Raw genomic sequence first — 21,722 nt, 5'->3', positions numbered from 1 at the left:
GAGTTCAAGACCAGCCTGATCAACATGGTGAAACTTTGTCTCTATTAAAAGTACACAAAAAAAGCCAGGTGTGGTGGTGCGCACCTGTAATCCCAGCTACTCGGGAGGCTAGGGCAGGAGAATCTCTGGAACCCAGGAGGCGGAGGTTGCGATGAGCCACGATCACGCCACTGCACTCCTACCTGGGCTACAGAGCAAGACTTACTCTCAAAAAAAAAAAAAAAAAAAGACAAAAGATCTGAACAGACATTTCTCAAAAGAAGACATACAAACGGCAAACAGAAATATGAAATGGTGCTCAACATCATTGTTCATCAGAGAAATGCAAGTCAAAGTTACAATGAGATATCATCTTACCCCACTTAAAATGGCTTTTATCCAAAAGACAGCAATAACCAATGCTAGTGAGGATATGGGGAAAAGGGAACACTTGTACACTGTTGGTGGGAATGTAAGTTAGTACAATCACCATGGACAATAGGTTAGAGGTTCCTCAAAAACTAAAAATAGAGGTACCGTATGATCCAGCAATCCCACTGCTGGGAATATATGGAAAAGAAACGAAATCAGTATATTGAAGAGATACTCCCATCGTTATTGCAGCACTATTCACAATAGCCAAGATCTGGAAGCAAACTAAGCATCCATCAACAGACACTTAGAAAAAAAATGTGGTGCATATACACAATGGAGTACTATTCAGCCATAAAAAAGAATGAGATCCTGTCATTTGCAACAGCATGTATGGAACTGGAGGACACTATGTTAAGTGAAATAAGCCATGTGAAGACAAACTTCACATGTTCCACTTATTTTTGGAGCTAAAAATTAAAAAAACTGAACTCAGGGTGATAGACAGTAGAAGGATGGATACCAGAAGGGAAGGGTAGTGGGGAGGGAAGAAGGGGGGATGGTTAATGAGTACAAAAATACAGCTGGATGGAATGAATAAGATCAAGTATTTCATAGCACAACAGGGTGACTACAGTCAACAATAATTTACTGTACATTTAAAAATAACTAAAAAATTATAATTGGATTGTTTATAACACAAAATGGTAAATGCCTGAGGAGGTGGATACCCCATTTACCCTGATGTGATTATTATGTATTGTATGCCTGCATCAAAATATCTCATGTATACCATAGTATATACTTTGTATACCCACAAAAATTTAAAATTTGAAATATAAAATAACAATAATAAGGCTGATACTACCTGCTAATGAGGGAGCAATGTCACTCAATACATCATAGCAAAGATACAAATTCCACATTGCATAGGCAACGTCCCTTCACAAGAGTAAGAAGCCATGAATGATCAGAGACAGAATTGAATTACTCAGCTGTTATTTTAAATTTTAGTTTATGACTATCATTGCCCACCTACAAATGTATTAGCATTCACTGAAATCAATATACTGTAATTCTTTAGGAAATAGGATTTTATAATTACTTTCGGGATTAATGGAACTGAACTATATGTTCAGAATTTATAATTTCCTACAAGATTTCAGGATCTGGTATATCATATCTACACTAACAAAATATTCCCTACAAAATCACTTTTTTTTTTGAGATGAAGTCTCACTCTGTCACCCAGGCTGGAGTGCAGTGGCGCAATCTCTGCTCACCACAACCTCCGCCTCCTGGGTTCAAGCGATTCTCCTGCCTCAGCCTCCCGAGGAGCTGGGATTACAGGCGCGTGCCACTGCACCCAGCTAATTTTTTGTATTTTTAGTAGAGACGGAGTTTTACCATGTTGGCCAGGCTGGTCTTGAACTCCTGACCTCAGGTAATCCGCTCGCCTCGGCCTCCCAAAGTGCTAGGATTACAGGCGTGAGCCACTGCGCCTGGCCCAAAATCACTCTTTTATACACACATGTGTAGGCACTGTGTCAAGTATGAGAACTATCCAGTAACAGGACTTTTGGAAGGATTCCTAACCACATAACACATGCCCGCCTCAGAGAAAGGCTCCAGCATCATCTGTAAAACAGGAGATTGGAGTCAATCTGTGGAAGAGAAGAGGGCAGACTGCCAACTCACCACGGGAACACGAGGTCAGCCACCGTCAGCCCTGCAGAACAAGTACAAAGCATAAGCAAAAGGACTCTAGAATACAAATACCTCCTAAATCTAGTGTGGACTTCATTACACACTGGTATAGAAAACAAACTCAGGGCCAGGCGCGGTGGCTCATGCCTGTAATCCCAACACTTTGCGGGGCCAAGGCGGGCATATCACCTGAGGTCAGGAGTTCAAGACTAGCCTGGCCAACATGGTCAAACCCCATCTCTACTAAAAATACAAAAATTAGCCGAGCGTGGTGGCAGGTGCCTGTAATTCCAGCTACTTGGGAGGCTGAGGCAGGAGAATTGCTTGAACATGGGAGGAAGAGGTTGCAATAAGCCAAGATCGTGCCATTGCACTCCAGCCTGGGTGACAAGAGTAAAACTCCACCTCAAACAAAAAAGAAAAGAGAAAGAAAGAAAGTAAACTCATAGGTCAGGTGTGGTGTGGCTCACACCTGTAATCCCAGCACTTTGCGAGGCTGAGGTGGGAGGATCACTTGAGCCCAGGAGTCTGAGAGCAGCCTGGGCGACAGAAAGAGACACCATCTCTACTAAAAATTGTTTTAAAAAACTAGCCACGTATGGTGGCACACAGCTGTAGTCCCAGCTACTCAGGAGGCTGAGGTGGTAGGATTGCTTGAGCCCAGGAGGTTGAGGCTGTGGTCGGCTGTTATCACACCACTGCAATCTAGCCTGGGCTACAAAGCAAGACTCTGCCTTAAAAAAAAGAAAGTAAACTCACAAACTCTTCCTTGAGACTCTGCAACCAAGCACTGGGCCTGGCTAGGACACTTCCTATGAACATAACTAGACACAGGAGAACCAAACTAGAAATATGTAGACAAGTTTGTTATCTTTAAGAAGCACTAATCCATTCTTTTTCTTTTTCTTTTTTTTTTTTTTTTGAGATGGAGTCTTGCTGTGCGGCCCAGGCTGGAGTGCAGTGGTGCGATCTCAGCTCACTGCAAGCTCCGCCTCCCGGGTTCACGCCATTCTCCTGCCTCAGCCTCCTGAGTAGCTGGGACTACAGGCGCCTGCCACCACACTGGGCTAATTTTTTGTATTTTTAGTAGAGAAGGGGTTTCACTGTGTTAGCCAGGATGGTCTCGATCTCCTGACCTTGTGATCCGCCCTCCTCGGCCTCCCAAAGTGCTGGGATTACAGGCGTGAGCCACCGCGCCCAGCTGCACTAAACCATTCTTAAAGCAACTACCAAGCCAGACTTATAGCTATTATTCACCACCACTCAGACCAATCCTAGTTCAACACCATCTCAAAAAGGACCATAAGTCCTAGAAGACAGAGCCCCCAAGAGCATTGTGGCTGTAATAAAAGGCATATCTAGAATATGACCGTGATCATTTACAACCAAATCCATAACATATTCTGCAGAGTCCCTCAGTCCCACAGCAGAAACTTCTAGAGTCTGTTATTACAGTGAAGCTTTACAGATCCACAGCACACAAAAGGAAGAACAAAACTAAAGGGCTCACAGAATCATCATCTACAGGTCACCCTAGAGAGCAGGAGTTCAGTGGCTCAGAAGAGGCTGCTGGGGCTCATTTCTGGAGTTTCTGGGGAGAATGCTGAGTGATTCTCCTGCCCTGAAGCTCTGTGAAGGATGTATGTAAGCAACATTACTTTTAGGAAATATCTTACCATTCCAGCTTGCGTGTTTGAAGTACCAATATTTTCCTCCTCCATAATTGACAAAGACCATGAGTATGAGAGCAATCCTAGAAGAAGCCAACAAAGAGAAGCCTTTCAGGGTTTGCTATGTGAAAAGGAAGGGCTGAACTGAAGACACATTTATACTCACAAAGTGCAATCATGCAACAATGCAATTCTACTGAGCATTTTGTTACACAAGATGAGACATCAAGGCCAAAAAGCGATTATTTTCTAATCATTGCAATTAGGACCATGCACTACAGTTCTTCATTGCCAACATTGCCAACATGATGTCTTAACCAAAGTTTATACTGCTGTCTTAAACTATGTAACCTGAAAACATAGCAAAATATTTCCAATAACTCAATTTTGAGCTAATTATTTAGATGCCTCAGGTTAAAGAACTCTAGTAGGAGGCATACAGCCAGCTGAGTCAGCGAGCTCAGAATTCCAATCTTGGATCCTTTTCTGTCATTAGCCATAAGACCCTGGGCAACGTTCTCATCAGTAAACTGAGTGTGCTCATCTGTAAAAGAAAGTGCCCTAACCACATGTTACTTTTAAGGAGAATGACTTATTTTACAGCAGCTAACCAGTGCCCAGCATATTTTAGACACTTAATAAATGTTAGTTCCTGTCTATCTGTGACCATCTTATCTCCAAAAGTAGCAATGGAAATCTGAAAGACAGAGTAATAGATCCCGGATGTGCTACTGTTTGAGGCTAACTGTGCAGAATGCTGAGGGTGCTGACCTTAGGTGTCAACAGGCTAATTTGGGAGACTCTGTAACCCAAGCGCCTGCAATCAAACCCTGGCTTTCCTATTTGATACCTGAGTGACCTTGGGCAAGTTGCTTCACTCGGCAGCACAATTTCTTTTCCTTTTAATGTGAATTGGGCATATTAAAAGTATATATCTCATAGGATTACTAAGATATTAAATAAATTAAGGCGACTTAGAACAGTGACTGGCACATTATGAGAACTCCAAAATTGTTAGCAAGTTTCATTATGATCATATTGTTCTTACTACCTGCTTCCAATCTACCTGCCAGGGCACTCAGGGCTCTGATGCGACTGGGGCAAAGTTATAGGGTTGTCACTAGAGTTCAGAAGGCTTCAGTATGTAGAAATAAAAGAGCTGATACCTGTATATTTCTTCTTAGCTATACAGTTTTTAACCTTTATTTTCAGATTTCAGTCCTGGCCTTTGTTCTTCTCCCAGGGCTATGGGTTTGCTAGCATGAGGGCCTGATACTCGAGTCGCTCTGCTAGCAGCACAGAATCAGCCCTCCCTCTGCCACATGCTGGTGTTTCCTCACTAGACTAGTGCATCTTCTGAGCCATCAAGCTACTGACTGGACATGGGGTACAGTCTGTTGCCCCAAGTAACAGCCACTTGCCCAAATAAAAATGCGCTTCACTCAGCAGACCACATATCCAAGTGGACACTGGCTCTAGCCTCATCCACTACTCCTCTGTCAACACAGACACTGAGGATCATGATGGTCTTCCAGACTAGAGAGGCTACAGACTTTACTTTTACATCCAAGAAATCCTTCCTAGCCTAGAAAGTAAAAGATATGTAAAAGTCCTTAAAAGCTAAAAGTGTGTATAGGTGTAATTATGTAGTCCTGTGACTACCTGCACCCACTGTGCTATAGGGATGCCCACATACCCTCTGAAGGTGTCCACGCTGCGGAGGCGGGGCGGCGGGACAGACAGATGCCACACTGCTGGCTGGACATCACCATCTAGAGGGTCTGTCCTGCTGGGAGATCCCAGCTCCTTCAGAAAAAAAGAGAGAAAGATGACAATTCATAATGCTAAGGAGTAAATTTCATTTTGTCATTTTTTGATTTATTTTTTGTTTTGTTTTGTTTTGTTTTTTTGAGACAGAGTCTCACTTTGTCGCCCAGCCTGGAGTGCAATGGCATGATCTTGGCTTACTGCAACCTCCACCTCCCGGGGTCAAGCGATTCTCCTGCCTCAGCCTCCTGCATGGCTGGAATTACAGGCATGCACCACCACGTGCAGCTAATTTTTGTATTTTTAGTAGAGATGGGGTTTCATCATGTTGGTCAGGCTGGTCTCAAACTCCTGACCTCATGATCTGCCCACCTCAGCATCCCAAAGTGCTGGGATTACCGGCATGAGCCACCACAACCGGCATCATTTTTTTATTTCTTTAGGAAAGAATGTGATATAGTAGAAATCTAAAAATAGTGTAGAAAGCTAAAAAATAGTTTTTCTGCAGGCGCAGTGGCTCATACCTGTGATTTCAGCACTTTGGGAGGCAGAGGAGGGCAAATCCCTTGAGCCCAAGAGTTTGAGACCAGCCTGGGCAACATGGTGAAACCCTGTCTCTACAAAAAAATACAAAAATTAGCCAGGTGTGGTGGCACGCACCTGTAGTCCCAGCTACTTGGGAGGCTGAGGTGGGAAGAGCCCAGGAGGTTGAGGCTGCAGTGAGCTGAGACCGTGGCACTGCACTCCAGCCTGGGCAATAGAGTAAAATCCGGTCTCAAAAAATAAAAAAGTTTTTCTAAACAATACTTGGATTTCCTTTTGTAAAGATCCCATCTAGAGGTCTGGTTTTCTACTTTATCAGCTTTTCCTGCCTTTTACTGAGTTTGCCAGTGGCCACGTTGATAAATGGTACCAAAAAACTAGTCCATAAGTGCATCTAGCACAAGCACAGAAGCCAACATCTCCATATATGAGCCTGAATTTATTAACAAAAATTTAATGACATATTTAAATCATCAGAGGAGGCCATCAGCATTCATAGATTTAATATTGTTGTCTCTTATTTCTTTGTTTTAACCTTGACACTCTCTACTTAACTAGATTGATTCAAAAATGCTGCCTGCAGAGTGAAAAATGTCTCTGCCTCGGGTATCCAGATAGAGCAGAATGTTCCAGCGTCACTGAAGCAAGAGAAGGGATGGAGCCCTTCCCAGCAGCTGAAGAGAGGGCTGCTCTCTATTAGGAATACAGGACCTATAACCTGGCCTTCCTCAATGTAAACATAAAACTGGACAATAATGATTAAATAGGAAACTATAAATTCCAAGTTCAGAAAACCACCTGGGCAACACACTATGCATCTCATAACTTACAGAATTGATGAGGCGATCAGTTTCTCGAGAACTTATGGCTTTAGAAATCCAACTGTTAAAGTCATCCAAACTGAAAATAAATTAAAGGGCCAATTATTTTATTTTCATTGGCAGAATTTTTTAAATGATCAGATATTATATTGAAATAAAATTAAAGTTCATATTCTATATTACTAATTAAACATTCTAAACATTTTTTAACAATATAAAAATAGAAATCACAGTTTTCAGCAGCTCTACTTATAAATGCTCAACCCTGACAGCATAGTTTCCTCATCAATAAAACAGGAATGACGACAGAGCTTTCATTAAAGACTTGAGAAGGTAAATGAGATAACTGTTTCCCATGGCTGGGATTCTCACTAATAATACTATTAAAATTAAAATAGCAAAAAGTTGGAAACAATCAAATTTACTCAAAACAAGGATGACTAAACACAGACTATGACAGCTGTGTGATAGGATGTGATAGAGCCATGAAAGTAAAAGAATGTGGGCTCTGCCCACACAAAGAAACATGAAGATGAAGATATAAACTATTAGGCCAGGCATGGTGGCTCATGCCTATAATCCCAGCATTTTGAGGGGCCGAGGTGGGTGGATCACTTGAGGTCAGGAGTTCGAGACCAGCCTGGCCAACATGGTGAAACTGTGTCTCTACTAAAAATACAAAAATTAGCCAGGCGTGGTGGTACATGCCTGGATTCCCAGCTACTCAGGAGGCTGAGGCAGGAGAATCGCTTGAACCCAGAAGGTGGAGGGAGGTTGAAGTGACCCAAGATCACATCACTGGACTCCAGCCAGTGAGACTCTGTCTCAAAAAAAAAAAAAAAAAAGATAAACTATTAAATACAAAAAGCAAAAACCTATTCAAATAGTTAATGTACTGGGTTCTTTTTTAATATGGTTGCTTTAATTCAAAAAGAAATCCAGGCCGGGCGCGGTGGCTCATGCCTGTAATCCCAGCACTTTGGGAGGCCGAGATGGGCAGATCACGAGGTCAGGAGATCAAGACCATCCTGGCTAACAGGGTGAAACCCCATCTCTACTAAAAATACAAAAAAATTAGCCAGGCGTGGTGGCAGGCACATGTAGTCCCAGCTACTTGGGAGGCTGAGTTAGGAGAATGGCGGGAACCCGGGAGGCGGAGCGTGGAGTGAGCCAAGATGGCACCACTGCACTCCAGCCTGGGCGACACAGCGAGACTCTGTCTCCACAAAAAAAAAAAAAAAAAAAAAAAGAAATCCAGATGACATTAAATTGATTCACATGACTAACAAAAGATAAATATATTAACTGGTTTTTCTTAAAAATGAGATTTCTACTTGCAAAAAAATCGTTTGAAAAGTATACCCTATCCTGGCATAAACAAATTATTCAGTGCATAGGATTTTTTCCCCTTTTATTTTTTGGTCATGAACAGTTCAGCATATACAGAAGCAGAGAAACCAGTATAGGCATAGCTCGAGACACTGCAGGCTTGGTCCCAGACCACCACAATAAGCCCAATATCACAATACAGTGATTCACACAAATTTTCTGTGACCCAGTGTACATAAAAGCTATATATTACACTATATTCTAGTCTATTAAGTGTGCAATACCATTATGCACAAAAAGACAGTTTACACACCTTAATTTAAAAATGTATTTCTAATAAAAAGTTAATGATTATTTGAGCCTTCAGCAAGTCCTAATCTTTTTGCTGGTGGAGGATCTGGCCTCCATGTTGATGGCTGCTGAGTGGTCAGGGTGGTGGCTGTCAAAGGCTGAGGTGGCTGTGGCAATTTCCACAATCAAGACAATACAGTTTGCCACATTAACTTTTCCTTTCACAGATTTCTCTGTAGCATGCAATGCTGTTTGACAGAATTTTACCCACAGTTAGACCTTCTTTCAAAATTAGAGTCAATTCTCTCAAACTCTGCCTCTGCTCTATCAACTACATTTACGTGATATTCTAAATCCTTTCTTGTTATCTCAACAATGTTCACAACATGGTTACCAGGAATAGATCCCATCTTGAGAAACCACTTCCTCTGCTCATCTGTAAGAAGCAACTCCTCATCTGTCAAGTATTGTCATAAGATTGCAGCAATTCAGTCACATCTTCAGGCTTCACTTCTAATTCTAGTTTTCTTTATTTCCACCACATCTGCAGTTATTTCCTCCACTGAAGTCTTAAACCCCCGAGTCATCCATGAAGGCTAGAATCAACTTCCTCCAAACTCCTGCTAATGTTGATAATTTTACTTCCTCCCATGAATCACAAATTTCTTAATGGCATCTACAATGGTGAATCCTTTCCAGAAGGTTTTCAATGGACTTTGCCCAGATTCATTGGAGGAATCACTATCTATGGCAGCTATATAGCTTTATAAAACCTATTTTTTAAATAGTAAGACTTGAAAATCAAAATTACTCCTTGATCCATGGGCTGCAGAATGGATATTGTGTTAGCAGGCATGAAAACAACATTCATCTGCCTGTACATTTCCATTGGACTTGCTGCATTGTCAATGACCAATAATATTTTGAAAGAAATATTTTTTTCTGATAAGTAGGTCTCAACAGTGGGCTTAAAATAGTCAGTAAGCCATGCTGTAAACAGACGTGCTGTCATCCAGGCTTTGCTGTTCCATTTATTAAGCACAGGCAGAGGAGACTTAGCGTAATTCTTGTGACCTAGGATTTCCAGAATGGGTAAATGAGCATTGGCTTCAACTTAAAGTCACCAGTTGCATTAGCTCCTAACAAGAGAGTCAGCCTATCTTGTGAAGCTCTGAATTCTCCTTCCTGGCTTTTAAAAGTCCTAGATGGCATCCTCTTCCAATAGAAGGCTGTTTGATCTGCACTGAAACTGTGTTGTTAGTGTAGCCACTTTCATCAATGATCTCAGCTGGATCTTCTGGATAACTTCCTGCAGCTTCTCCATCAGCACTTGCTGCTTCACCTTGCATTTTTATGTTATGAAGACAGCTTCCTTCCTTAAACCTCCTGCACCAACCTCTGCTAGTTTACAACTTTTCTTCGGCAGATTCCTCACTTCTCTTAGTCTCCACAGAACTGAAAAGAGCGAGAGCCTTGCTCTCGATTAGGCTTTGGCTTAAGGGAATAGTTTGATCCTCTATCGAGACCACTCAAACTTTCTCCGTATCAGCAGTAAGGCTGTTTCATTTTCCTTTTTTTTCTATTTATTTATTTATTTGATACAGAGTCTAGCTCCTTTGCCCAGGCTAGAGTACAGTGGAGCAATCTCAGCTCACTGCAACCTCCAACTCCCAGGTTGAAGCAATTCTCTGGCCTCAGCCTCCAGAGAAGCTGGGACTACAGGCGCACACCATCATGCCCAGCTAACTTTTGTATTTTTAGTAGAGATGGGATTTTGCCATGTTGGCCAGGCTGATCTCAAACTCCTGACTTCAAGCAATCGTCTGGTCTCAGCCTCCCAATATGCTGGGATTACAGGTCTGAGCCACTAAGCCCAGCCTGTTTCACTTTCTTATCATTTGTGTGTTCCCTGGAGTAGCACATTTAATTTTCTTCAATAACTCTCACAACTTGGCTAACTGTTTGGTACAAGAGGCCCAGCTTTCAGCCTGTCATGGCCCTCCATATGCCTTCCTCACTAAGCTTAATCATTTCTAGCTTTTGATTTAAAATAAGAGACACGCAACTCTTTCTTTTACTCAAACACTCAGAAGCCATTGTAGGGTAATTAATTAGCCTAATTTCAATACCGTTGTATCTGAAAGAATAGAGAAGCCCAAAGAAAGGGAGAGAAATGGGGGAACAGTCAGTGCGTGGAGCAGTCAGAATACACACAACACTTACCAATTAAGTTCACCATCTTATATAGGTGGGGTTGATGGCATCCCAAAACTATTACAGTAGGAACATCAAAGATCATTGATCACAGATTACCATAACAGATATAATATTAATGAAAAAGTTTGAAATATTATAATGATTACCAAAATGTAATGCAAAGACAAGAAGTAAGTACATGCTGTTGGAAAAATGGTGCCAACAGAGTTACTCAACGCAAGCCTGGGCAACACAGTGAGAACCTCATTTCTACTCAAAAAAAAAAAAAAAAAAAAATTATAGTGGTGGTACATGCCTCTAGTCCCAGCTACTTGGGAGGCTGAGGTGGGAGGATTGCTTGCACCTGGGAGGTCAATAAGGTCAATAAGTGTTGAGTATGTTCTGACTGTTTCCCCATCTCCCTCCCTCTCTTTGGACCTCTCTATTCGTTCAGATACAACAATATTGAAATTAGGCCAATTAATTACCCTACAATGGCTTCTAAGTGAGTAAAAGAAAGAGTTGCACGTCTCTCACTTTTTTATTTTTTGACATGGAGTCTCACTCTGTCACCCAGGCTGGAGCACAGTGGCGCAATCTCAGCTCACTGCAAACCTCCACTTCCTGGGTTCAAGCAATTCTCGTGCCTCAGCCTCCCGAGTACCTGGGATTACAGGTGTGCGCCACCACACCCAGCTAATTTTTCTATTTTTAGTAGAAATGGGATTTCACCATGTTGGCCAGGCTGGTCTCGAACTCCTGAGCTCAAGCGATCCGACAGCCTTGGCCACTCAAAGTGCTGGGATTACAGGAATGAGAAACCATGCCCGGCTGCATGTCTCTCACTTTAAATCAAAAGGGCTGCAGTGTGGGAGGTCAAGGCTGCAGTGAGCTGTGATGGCACCACTGCCCTCCAACTTGGGAGACAGAATGAGACCATGACTCAGAAAAAAAAAAAGGAATTGCTGGATGCAGGGTTGCCACAAACCTTTAATTTGTAAAACATGCAACATCTGTGAAGTGCAATAAAGCAAAGCACAGTAACAAAGGGTTTGCCTGAATAATGGACCTCCATCATCCAGCTTCCACAAGTACCTACACATGGCCAGTCTTACTTCATCTGTCCTCTCACCCACTGTCCCTCATTCCTGCCTTAGATTGTTTTTCAGAAAATCCTAGACATCATATAATTTCAGGCATAAACACTTTAGTATGTATCTCTAATAGATATGGACTATTTTTATTTCTAAACATAACCACAATACCCTTATCACATTTTTAAATGTTAGCAGTAATTCCTTAATATCGTCACATAGCCAGTTCAGTTTCCCTGTCTCATACATGTTTTTACAGTTCAGTGGTTCGATTCAGTATCCAAACATAATCCATACATCCAAGGCATACATTTGCAATTACTCTTTTTCCCTCACAACTCAACTCTCATTTCTAGTTTATTCAACATGGATAACATCACCATCACATGCAAAATGTTAAAACAGACACATCTAAAGAAGTGTGGCCAGGCATGGTGGCTCATTAACTATAATCCCAGCACTTCGGGAGGCCGAGACAGGTGGATCAGGAGGTCAGGAGTTCAAGACCAGCTTGGCCAAGATGCTGAAAACTCATCTCTACTAAAAATACAAACAAAAAGATTAGCTGGGCGTGGTGGCACACGCCTGTAATCCCAGCTATTCGGGAGGCTGAGGCAGAGAATTTCTTGAAACACAGAGGCAGAGGTTGCAGTGAGCAGAGATCGCGCCACTGCACTCCAGCCTGGGCAACAGTGAGACTCCATCTCAAAAAATAATAATAATAAAAAAAATAAAGAAGGGTGAAAGGGAAAAGTTAACAGTTTTAAAAATAAAACAAAAAAACATAATTTTCTTGTTCATGCCTGTTGCCTAAGTGAAAAGGAGGGAGGCTCTTTATTCTCTTGACTTTTTCTGGTTGTTTTTTGGCTCACAGTCATCTGAACCTCTCTGGTTGTGTTGGAAAACCAGGGGGTGAGGAATAAGGGACTCCTGCTTTATCAAGAAGAGTATTCTGCCCGCAGGCTGGAAGGGCAGCATCATGTGCTGAGTAGTTTCAGTTCCACATGGGGCAAGGTGGAATTTCTTCCCTTTGAAAATGCTTGATCTCAGCTATCAATTACTTTTTTTTCTTGAGACTCCTCAGCTGGAGTGCAGTGGCGCAATCTCAGATCACTGCAACCTCCGCCTCCCAGGTTCAAGCAATTTTTGTACCTCAGCCTCCCGAGTAGCTGGGACTACAGGCACCCGTCACCACACTTAGCTACTTTTTGTATTTTAGTAGAGATGGGGTTTTATCATGTTGACCAGGCTGGTCTCAAACTCCTGGCCTCAAGTGATCCACCTTCCTTGGCCTCTCAAAGTGCTGGGATTACAGGCATGAGCCACCGCTCCCAGCCTAGCTATCAATTACTTCAAAAAGTCATGTAACATGACCAGGTGTGGTGACTCATGCCTATAATCCCTGTACTCTGGGGGTCAGAGACAGATGTAACACTTGAGTCCAGGAGTTCAGGACCAGCCTGGGCAACATAGCAAGACCCCATCTCCACTAAAAATACAAAAAAAAAAACAAAAACAAAAACCATTATCTGGGCATAGTGATGCATGCCTGTAGTCCCCATTACTTAGGAGGCTAAGGTGGGAGAAGCACCTGAGCCCAGGGAGTCGAGGCTGCAGTGAGCCATAATGGCACCACTGCACTCCAGCCTGGATGACAAGAGTGAGGCTGTCTCAAAAAAAAAAAAAATCCATAATAGATCCATTCATGTGAAAAGCATCCTGATACACTGAAATAGCATTCGCATTTTATCAAAAGGTTGATGAGATAATACCTTAACTCAAAGAAATGAAACTCCGCTGCTAGAATCTTCCTCTATCCCTAAAAAACAGTTAGGTTACACACTGGCTTCTGGGCAACAAGTGGTTCTTTTACCCTATACACAGTCGGGGTCCTCATACATAGAATTATACTATTTCTAAGATGTACAAAGCTACAATATCACAGTACAGAAATTCCCCAAAGCTTCAGGGTTTCCCACGAGTCGACTTAGAGGTTAGGTTTTCATTCTTCTAATTCTAAAATCTTGTGGTTCTTCTTGACACCGTAACAAGATAAGCATGAGAAAATTCACTCATATTCTTTTTAAAACATGAAAAAAACTTTCCTTTGGAAGTTAACTAAAATCCATTTTACTTTCTTTTTCTAGTCTACTAATTCACTCTTACCAGAATCACTGTTCACCATGCAGAGCAGGACCAGTCCCTTCTCCATGTTGGCTAACAAACTAACCAAGGGACAGGGAGTCCATGCGAGGTCCAGAGGAACAGCCACCAGGCACACATCTGTGCCACCAGATGCCTGGGCTGGCAGAGGTTGGGCAACTGGACTAGAAGGCGCCTCAGCGCCAGAGAGGGGGAGGGGAGTCCAGTGCAGCAACCTCCTCCTAAAATTGTCACAAGCCACTTCTGCTCGCTAAAAAGCCAGATGCTTTAGGAAATAATGATTTCTCAAGCATTTTCTTCCTCTTCACCCATGTGGGAGGACAGAAGGCAAAAATCCATAATCACCTTTATTATCACTTCCCTAAAGTCAGAGACTACGTCTTAGTCTACATGAGTCCCTGAAGCCTAGCACTGGTTGAACATAGGGGACACAGAAATGTTCATATCATCAAAGAATGATGGGCGCTTGAAGGTGACAGCTGCGCCTTCTGAATGTGTTATTTCTATGCTCTGCCTTTCCAGTGGCATCCTCCCCAAATATCTTACCTCAACAAGAGCCTCAGAAAGGATATCACAATGATGACAGCAAGACCAATAAGGAATGCAATGCTCACAGCTAGAAAAGAGAAGAAAACACATTAGCCCCCAAAAAGGTCATCATGAACATCAAAGAAATCACATCATTATATTTAATCTATAAAGGAAAACCAATGAGGGAAGCCTATATTCTCATGCTGAATTTCCTATAAATAATTGAGAATGCTCACCGTGAAGGGAGTGATAACTGTCATTACAAAAAGTATCCAACATAAACAAAAGCACAAAGAATGGTACCATCAACCTATATATAACCCATCACCCAGATCCTAGAATTGTCAAGATATTGTCCCTGTTGCTTCATCTATAACTACCCACCCACCCCCTTGTCCTGCTTTTTCTGGCTAAAGTATTTCTTTAAGAATCCAAGACATCATGTTATTTCATCCCTACATACTTCAGAATGTGTCTCTAAAGCCCTTGTAAAGACAGCCTGACACTGTACGCCTTCTGACACAAGGCACTGAGAAGGACCCAGGCTCGCTTTTGCCGTATTCCACTAAAAAATGCGAAACCTCCACTTATTCATGAGAAAACACCAAACATCAAGCAAATCCAAATCAAGGACAATTGACAAAATAACCAGACATTACCCTTCAAACCATCAAGGTCATGAAAGACAAAGAAAGACGGAGGAACTGTCCTAGACTAGAGGAGACGAAGGAGATCTGAAAGCTAAATGCAATGTGGGATCCTACATCAAATTCAGCACTGCAGAAGGATATTGAAAAGAACATTTAGAGAAATTAAAATAATCCCGATCAGTACTATATCAATATTAAGTTCAATGTTAAGAACAATGTTAAGTTCCTGGTTTCGGTAATTGTATGTGGGATAATTATGCTGTGATTTTACAGTTCAGGGGAAGCTAGGTGAGGGATATTTGGGAACTCTTTTTGCAACACTTCTACAAATCTAAAACTATTTCAAAACTAAAAATATCTTTGAAAAGGGCCTTTTGTTATATAACCACAATGTCATATGAAATTAACAATAACTTCCTGGCCAACACTGAAAGTGCACCTGCTGCAGTTGCCCCATAACTGGTGGATGTGCTCAGCTGGTAAAAATTCCTCTTCACCTTGTGGTTTCATCCACTCATATGGTATATGCCTGAATCACTTACTTCATTAGGGGTTGCAATATATCCTGCCCTTTTGCTGTATTTATTACCTGGAATTCTTCTCCACAGAACTTTCCCTCAACAGGGACTATTTTGTTACCCTGAATTACAATTAAAAATGGGCAAAATAAATGCTTAAATCTCTCCTTTAAATCACCCTAGTTAACATCAGGTGCTCTGGTTACCTATAAAGACAAAGCATTGTTTTTGTTTTGTTTGGGAAGGCAGGCCTTGCTCATTTTAGTTTCATATGACCTCATAGTTTTTATACATTATTTTTCTTCAATTACATATATTACTCTTCTTAATGCTTAAATTGTCCTACATTGGCCCTTTCATATTGGTCCCTGCATTCTTTTGATATAACCTCACAGTCTTTAATAGCTTCCCTGTGAACAGTACTTGTTCATGCCGCAGGGATTTGTCACTGCCTTTTGAAAGGCAGCACATACATTGTTACCTAATGGGGAGCTCTGAATGGCAGATTTTCTTCATTGGGGTTATTAGACAATGAACGGTCCCTCCTTAACCTAAGACGACCTCTGGACTGTCAGCAGAAGACATACAGGAAACACTATACCCTTGCTCCTAAAACAAGGAGAGATATTTGACAGTCGATTACCCTATTTCTAGTTTCTTTCCACTGCATTAACTTTTTTGGCTTATTAATGCTTCATAGTTAAACTAAAAACTATGAGAATATATTGATATATTATATAATTTTTTTTTTTGAGACAAGGTCTGGCTCTATCACCCAGGCTGGAGTGCAGTGGTACAATCTTGACTCATTGCAACCTCCACTTCCCAGGATCAAGTCATCCTCCCACCTCAGCCTCCCAAATAGCTGGAACTACAGGCATGCACCACCAGGCCCAGCTAATTTTTGTATTTTTTATAGAGATGGGGTTTCACTACGTCACCCAGGCTTGTCTCAAACTTGTGAGCTTGAGTGGGCTGCCTGCCTTGGCCCCCAAAGTGCTGGGATTACAAGCATGAGCCACCATGCCAGGCCAATAAATAATTTTTAATGTCACATAATTTTATTATTATATACAAATAATACAATAAACATATTATAAATATACCATATCTAAGTGGGATAAATAACCTATAATTTACGTGGATTTTTTGCGGGGGAGAGATGCTCATCAATGATCTAAGATTTAGGTTTTCAATTACAGAAAGTGTCACGGACTGCTTTGCTTTACAAACAGTACTCAAAAACTGAAACCTCTGAAAATGCAAATGTGAAAATCAGCAGAGAACATATACGTACGAAGGTTACTATCAACTGGATCCTCGTTCACAGCCAGGTCACAGGCAATTTCACTAACTCCATTATGGATATTCCTTACCAAGAGAGAATAGTTTCCAAATTCTCCAAATCTGTATTCCAGTCTACAAAGATTAGGTAAAATTAACACAAATGGTTAAATTAGAAAATAAGAAGTTGGATTTTGCTAATGTCATGAAGGCAGAATAATACATGTTCCTGGGTAGAGACCAGAAAAGATAAAGAAAAATATTGTAAAGAGAAAAAAAGCTAAATCCAAAATAGAAAAAGAAAAAATTCAGACTTCACTTAGATCACAAGAAAGTAGACACAAACCTACAAACTTCTTTCTCTTCCAAGGTGTCGTTCAGCTGCAGGATAGCTCCGTGCTGGGTGCTGACAGAGGCGGCTGCAACGCTAGGCTTCCCGGCTTTTGGACTCTGAGGAACGTTTACCAGCACCTGAAACAAGCACTGTAAATAAAAGCACAACAGGTCAACTGCCAGGGGTTTTTCAACATCTGTTGATTGTTGGGGGACACAAATATCCAACTGGAGATCCTGGCATGACTTTTCCTTCATACATGTAAAAGAAACCTCTAAATTTCAATACTTTAAATTTATCTATTATTTTGTATTAAAACAATGACTGGGCTGGGTGCCATGGCTCATGTCTGTAACCCCAGCACTTTGGGGAGGCCGAAGCAGGTGGATCAGGAGGTCAAGGAAATCAAGACCACCCTGGCCAACATAGTGAAACTCCGTCTCTACTAAAAAATACAAAAATTAGCTGGACGTGGTGGCACATGCCTGTAATCCCAGCTACTCGGGAGGCTGAGGCAGGAGAATTGCTTGAACCAGGGAGTTGGAGGTTGCAGTGAGCCGAGATCGTACTACTGCACTCCAGCGTGGCAACAGAGCAAGACTCCGTCTCAAAAAAAAAAAAAAAAAATCACTGTGTCACTATGGAATTGTACAATCTTCACAGGTAAACTTCACAAATGAATAAGTAGAGCATACATTAAGTCTTGCATTCTGTTGTTTTATTTAATATTAAGTTTCCATGATTTTATCTAATTTGCATATTTGTAACTTAATATATGTATTATAGTCCATCAAATACTTTTGAGTATTTAGGCTGGCTTCAAAGCCTTTTAAATCTATTTATTGTTTTTGCTATATAAATTATGTGTTTTAAAAGACCTACATATCAGGTTCTTATTACTTTTTTGTTTTGTTTTGTTTTTGTTTTGAGATGGGGTCTCACTCTGTCACCCAGGTTGGAGTGCAGTGGCATGATCTCAGCTCACTGCAACCTTCACCTCCCAGGCTCAAGCAATTCTCCCACCTCAGCCTCCCAAGAAGCTGGGACCACAGGCATGCATCACTACGCCCAGCTAATTTTTTGTACTTTTTGGTGGAGATGGGGGTTTTGCCATGTTGCCCAGGCTCATCTCAAACTCCTGAACTCAGGCAATGCACCTGCCTCAGCCTCCCAAAGTGCTGGGATTACAGGCATAAGCCACCACGCCTGGCCAAAGTTCTTATTCTTTTCAATTATTTCTCTAAGGTAAATTTCTAAGGGTAAGATTACTGGATAAAAAATAGTCATTTTAGGCCGGGTACAATGGCTCACGCCTGTAATCCCAGCACTTTGGGAGGCCGATGCGGGTGGATCACAAGGTGAGGAGATCGAGACCACAGTGAAACCCCGTCTCTACTAAAAATACAAAAAAATTAGCCGGGCGTGGTGGCGGGTGCCTGTAGTCCCAGCTACTCAGGAGGCTGAGGCAGGAGAATGGCGCAAACCTGGGAGGCAGAGCTTGCAGTGAGCCAAGATTGCGCCACTGCACTCCAGCCTGGGCGACAGAGCGAGACTCCGTACTCCGTCTCAAAAAAAAAAAAAATTGTCATTTTAATAGGTTCGTTACAAATGACCAAATATTAGTTAAATAAATCTAATTAAAGCAATATATTTATTTCTCACCAGCTTTACTAGGATTTTAGAATCATTTTTTGTTCAGTTACTATTTATATCACAGCATTAAGATTATATTTTAAAATGATCATAAATTAAATAATTCAATAATTTTGTTATTTTGTTTCCTATGGTGTGAACCATTGTTTACATACTAAGTTCCCTTGACATAATCTTAGAAATATGTCCTCATATACTATAATATTAACTTTTAAACCTCTCAAATATTTCTCCATTCTAGTGCTTTCTGTCTCATCCTGCTATATTATGTTTTCAATTATAAATTTTAAATTTTTAATATAGCCATACTAATCTGGCTTGTTATTTCTTCCATTGCTTCATTAATTCAAAAATGTATTCTGCTGACATAGAATAGCTGAATGGATTTAAAAAAAAAAAAAAGACCCAACCATATGCTGCCTACAAGAGACTCCCTTCAATTGTAAGAACACACAGACTCAAAGAAAAGGGGTGGAAAAAGGTATTCTATGCAAACGGAAACAAAAAAAGGGCAAGAGTAGCTGTACTAATACGAAAGACATAGACTTTAAGCCAAAAACTGTAAAAAGAGAAAAAGGAGGCCATTAAATAAAAGGCCATATTATAAAATGATCGATACAGCAGGAAGATGTAACAGTTATAAATATATATGCACCCAACATTGGAACAACTAAATATATAAAGCAATTATTAATAGACCTAAAGGGAGCAGACAAGTCTAAACAAATTTTAAAAATCAAAATCATATCAATTATCTTTCTGACCACAATGGAATAAAACTAAAAATCAGTAAGAGGAGGAACTTTGGAAACTGTACAAATCCATGAAAATTAAACAACATATTCCTGAATAACCAAGGGGTTAACGAAAAAATTTTTTAAATTAGCTGGGCATGGTGGTGGGCACCTATAATCCCAGTTGCTCGGGAGGCTGAGGCAGGAGAATCACTTGAATCCAGGGAGTGGAGGTTGCAGTGAGTTGAGATGACGCCACCTTTCTCCAGCCTGGGTGAAAGAGCAAGACTCCATCTCAGAAAACAAAAAATTTTAAAAGAAATTTAAAATTTTCTTGAGAAAATGTAAAAAGAAATTTAAAACTAAAAATGTTGCTTCCATATGAAAATGGAAACAAAACATTCCAAAACCTATGAAATACAGCAAAACCAGTTCTAAGTGGGAAGTTTATGGCAATAAATGCCTACATCAAAAAAGTAGATAGTCAGGCACAGTGGCTCAAGCCTGTAACCCCAGCACTTTAGGAGGCCAAGGCTGGCAAATCACCTGAGGTCAGGAATTCGAGACCAGCCTGGCCAATGTGGTAAAACCCCATCTCTACTAAAAATACAAAAGTAGCCAGGCATGGCGGTGGGTGTCTGTGATCCCAGCTACTCAGGAGGCTGAGGCAGGAGAATCACTTGAACCCGGAGGTTCAAGCCTCAAGAAGGCGGAGGCTGCAGTAAGCAGTAAGTGGAGATTGCGCCATTGCACTCCAGCCTGGGCAAAAAGAGCAAAACTCCATCTCCAAAAAAAAAAACAAAAGGGTACACATTGAGGAAAGCACAGTCTCTTCAATAAATGGTGCTGGGAAACTGGATATTTACATGTAGAAGAAAGAAACTAGACCCCTATCTCTCATATCTTTCACAAACCAACTCAAAATGGATTAAAAGCTTAAATGTAAGACCTGCAACTATGAAACTACTATAAGTAAACATAGGGGAAACACTGCATGACATTGGTGCATAGGTAACAAAAGCAAATCTAGACAAATGGGATTAAAGTAAAAAAGCCTCTGCACAGTGAAAGAAGCAATCCACAGAATGAATAAACAAGCTATAGAATGGGAGAAAATATTCACATACTACTCACCTGACAGAATATATAAGGAACTCAAATACCTCAATAGCAAAAAAAATCTCATTTTTTAAATGGACAATAAATCAAAGTAGGTATTTCTCAAAAGACATATATAACTATATATACATATATCAGGGGAAAAAAGAAGATACAAAAATCCCAACAGGTATATGAAAAATGCACATCACTGATAATCAGGGAAATGTAAATCAAAACCACAATAAGATAGCACCTCAACTCAGTTATTTAGAGTGGGTACAATCAAAAAGACAAAAAATAACACATGCTGGCAAGGATGTGGAGAAAGGGGTACTCTTACACACTGTTGCTGGGAATGTAAATTAGTACAGCCATTATGGGAAACAATATGAAGGTTCCTAAAAATTAAAATAAAACTACCACATCATCCAACAATCTCACTACTGGGTATAGATCCAAAAGAAAGAAAATCAGTTTGTCAAAGGGATACTTGTACTCCCATGTTTACTACAGCACTATTCATAATAGCTAAGAAATGGAATCAACCTAACTATCCATCAACTGATGAATGGACAAAGAAATGTGCTATATATTCACAGAAGAATACTATTCAGCTATAAAAAAGAATAAAATCCTCTCATTTGCAGCAACATGGATAAGCCTAATGGACATTATGTTAAGTGAAATAAGCCAGACACAGAAAGACAAATACCACATGATCTCATTCGCATGTAAAAGCTAAAAATGTGACCTCACAGAAGTAGAAAGTAAATAGAGGTTAGTAGGGAAGAGGAGATGGGGAGGTTAGTCAACAGGTGTAAAGTCACAGTTAGAATGGGATCAGTTCTGGTGACATATGGCACAGTAGGGTGACTACAGTTAACAATAATGTAATGTATATTACAAAATAGATGAAGAGATGATTTTGAACCATCTCACCACAAAGAAATGACAAGTGTTTTGGTGATGGAAATGTTAACTACCC

General features: G+C 40.8%; 1 protein-coding gene across 10 annotated transcripts in view; it reads right to left on the bottom strand.

The window, feature by feature from the left end:
* Positions 1–21,722, bottom strand: part of HGSNAT (heparan-alpha-glucosaminide N-acetyltransferase) — a 51,058-nt gene that overhangs the window by 16,842 nt on the left and 12,494 nt on the right. For 9 of the 10 annotated variants that reach the window (XR_004185804.1, XM_031669542.1, XM_031669534.1 and 6 more), the window contains 7 exons: positions 17,262–17,398; positions 16,929–17,050; positions 14,479–14,548; positions 6,869–6,938; positions 5,425–5,534; positions 3,735–3,811; positions 2,050–2,080 (listed from right to left, as the gene is read on the bottom strand). Coding sequence is in view for 8 of the 10 variants with exons in the window: in XM_031669542.1 (XP_031525402.1) it covers positions 2,050–2,080; positions 3,735–3,811; positions 5,425–5,534; positions 6,869–6,938; positions 14,479–14,548; positions 16,929–17,050; positions 17,262–17,398 (617 nt within the window). In the remaining 2 variants the exon portion in view is untranslated. Of the gene's footprint in view, positions 1–2,049; positions 2,081–3,734; positions 3,812–5,424; positions 5,535–6,868; positions 6,939–14,478; positions 14,549–16,928; positions 17,051–17,261; positions 17,399–21,722 lie in introns of those variants that run through there. The other variant, XM_031669541.1, reaches the window with a different exon arrangement.

Source organism: Papio anubis, chromosome 8 (assembly GCF_008728515.1).
Source record: "Papio anubis isolate 15944 chromosome 8, Panubis1.0, whole genome shotgun sequence".
In the NCBI taxonomy this organism is placed as follows: Eukaryota; Metazoa; Chordata; class Mammalia; order Primates; family Cercopithecidae; genus Papio; species Papio anubis.
The sequence above is the reverse complement of the archived record's forward strand: the minus strand, read 5'-3'. Positions and strand labels throughout refer to the sequence as shown.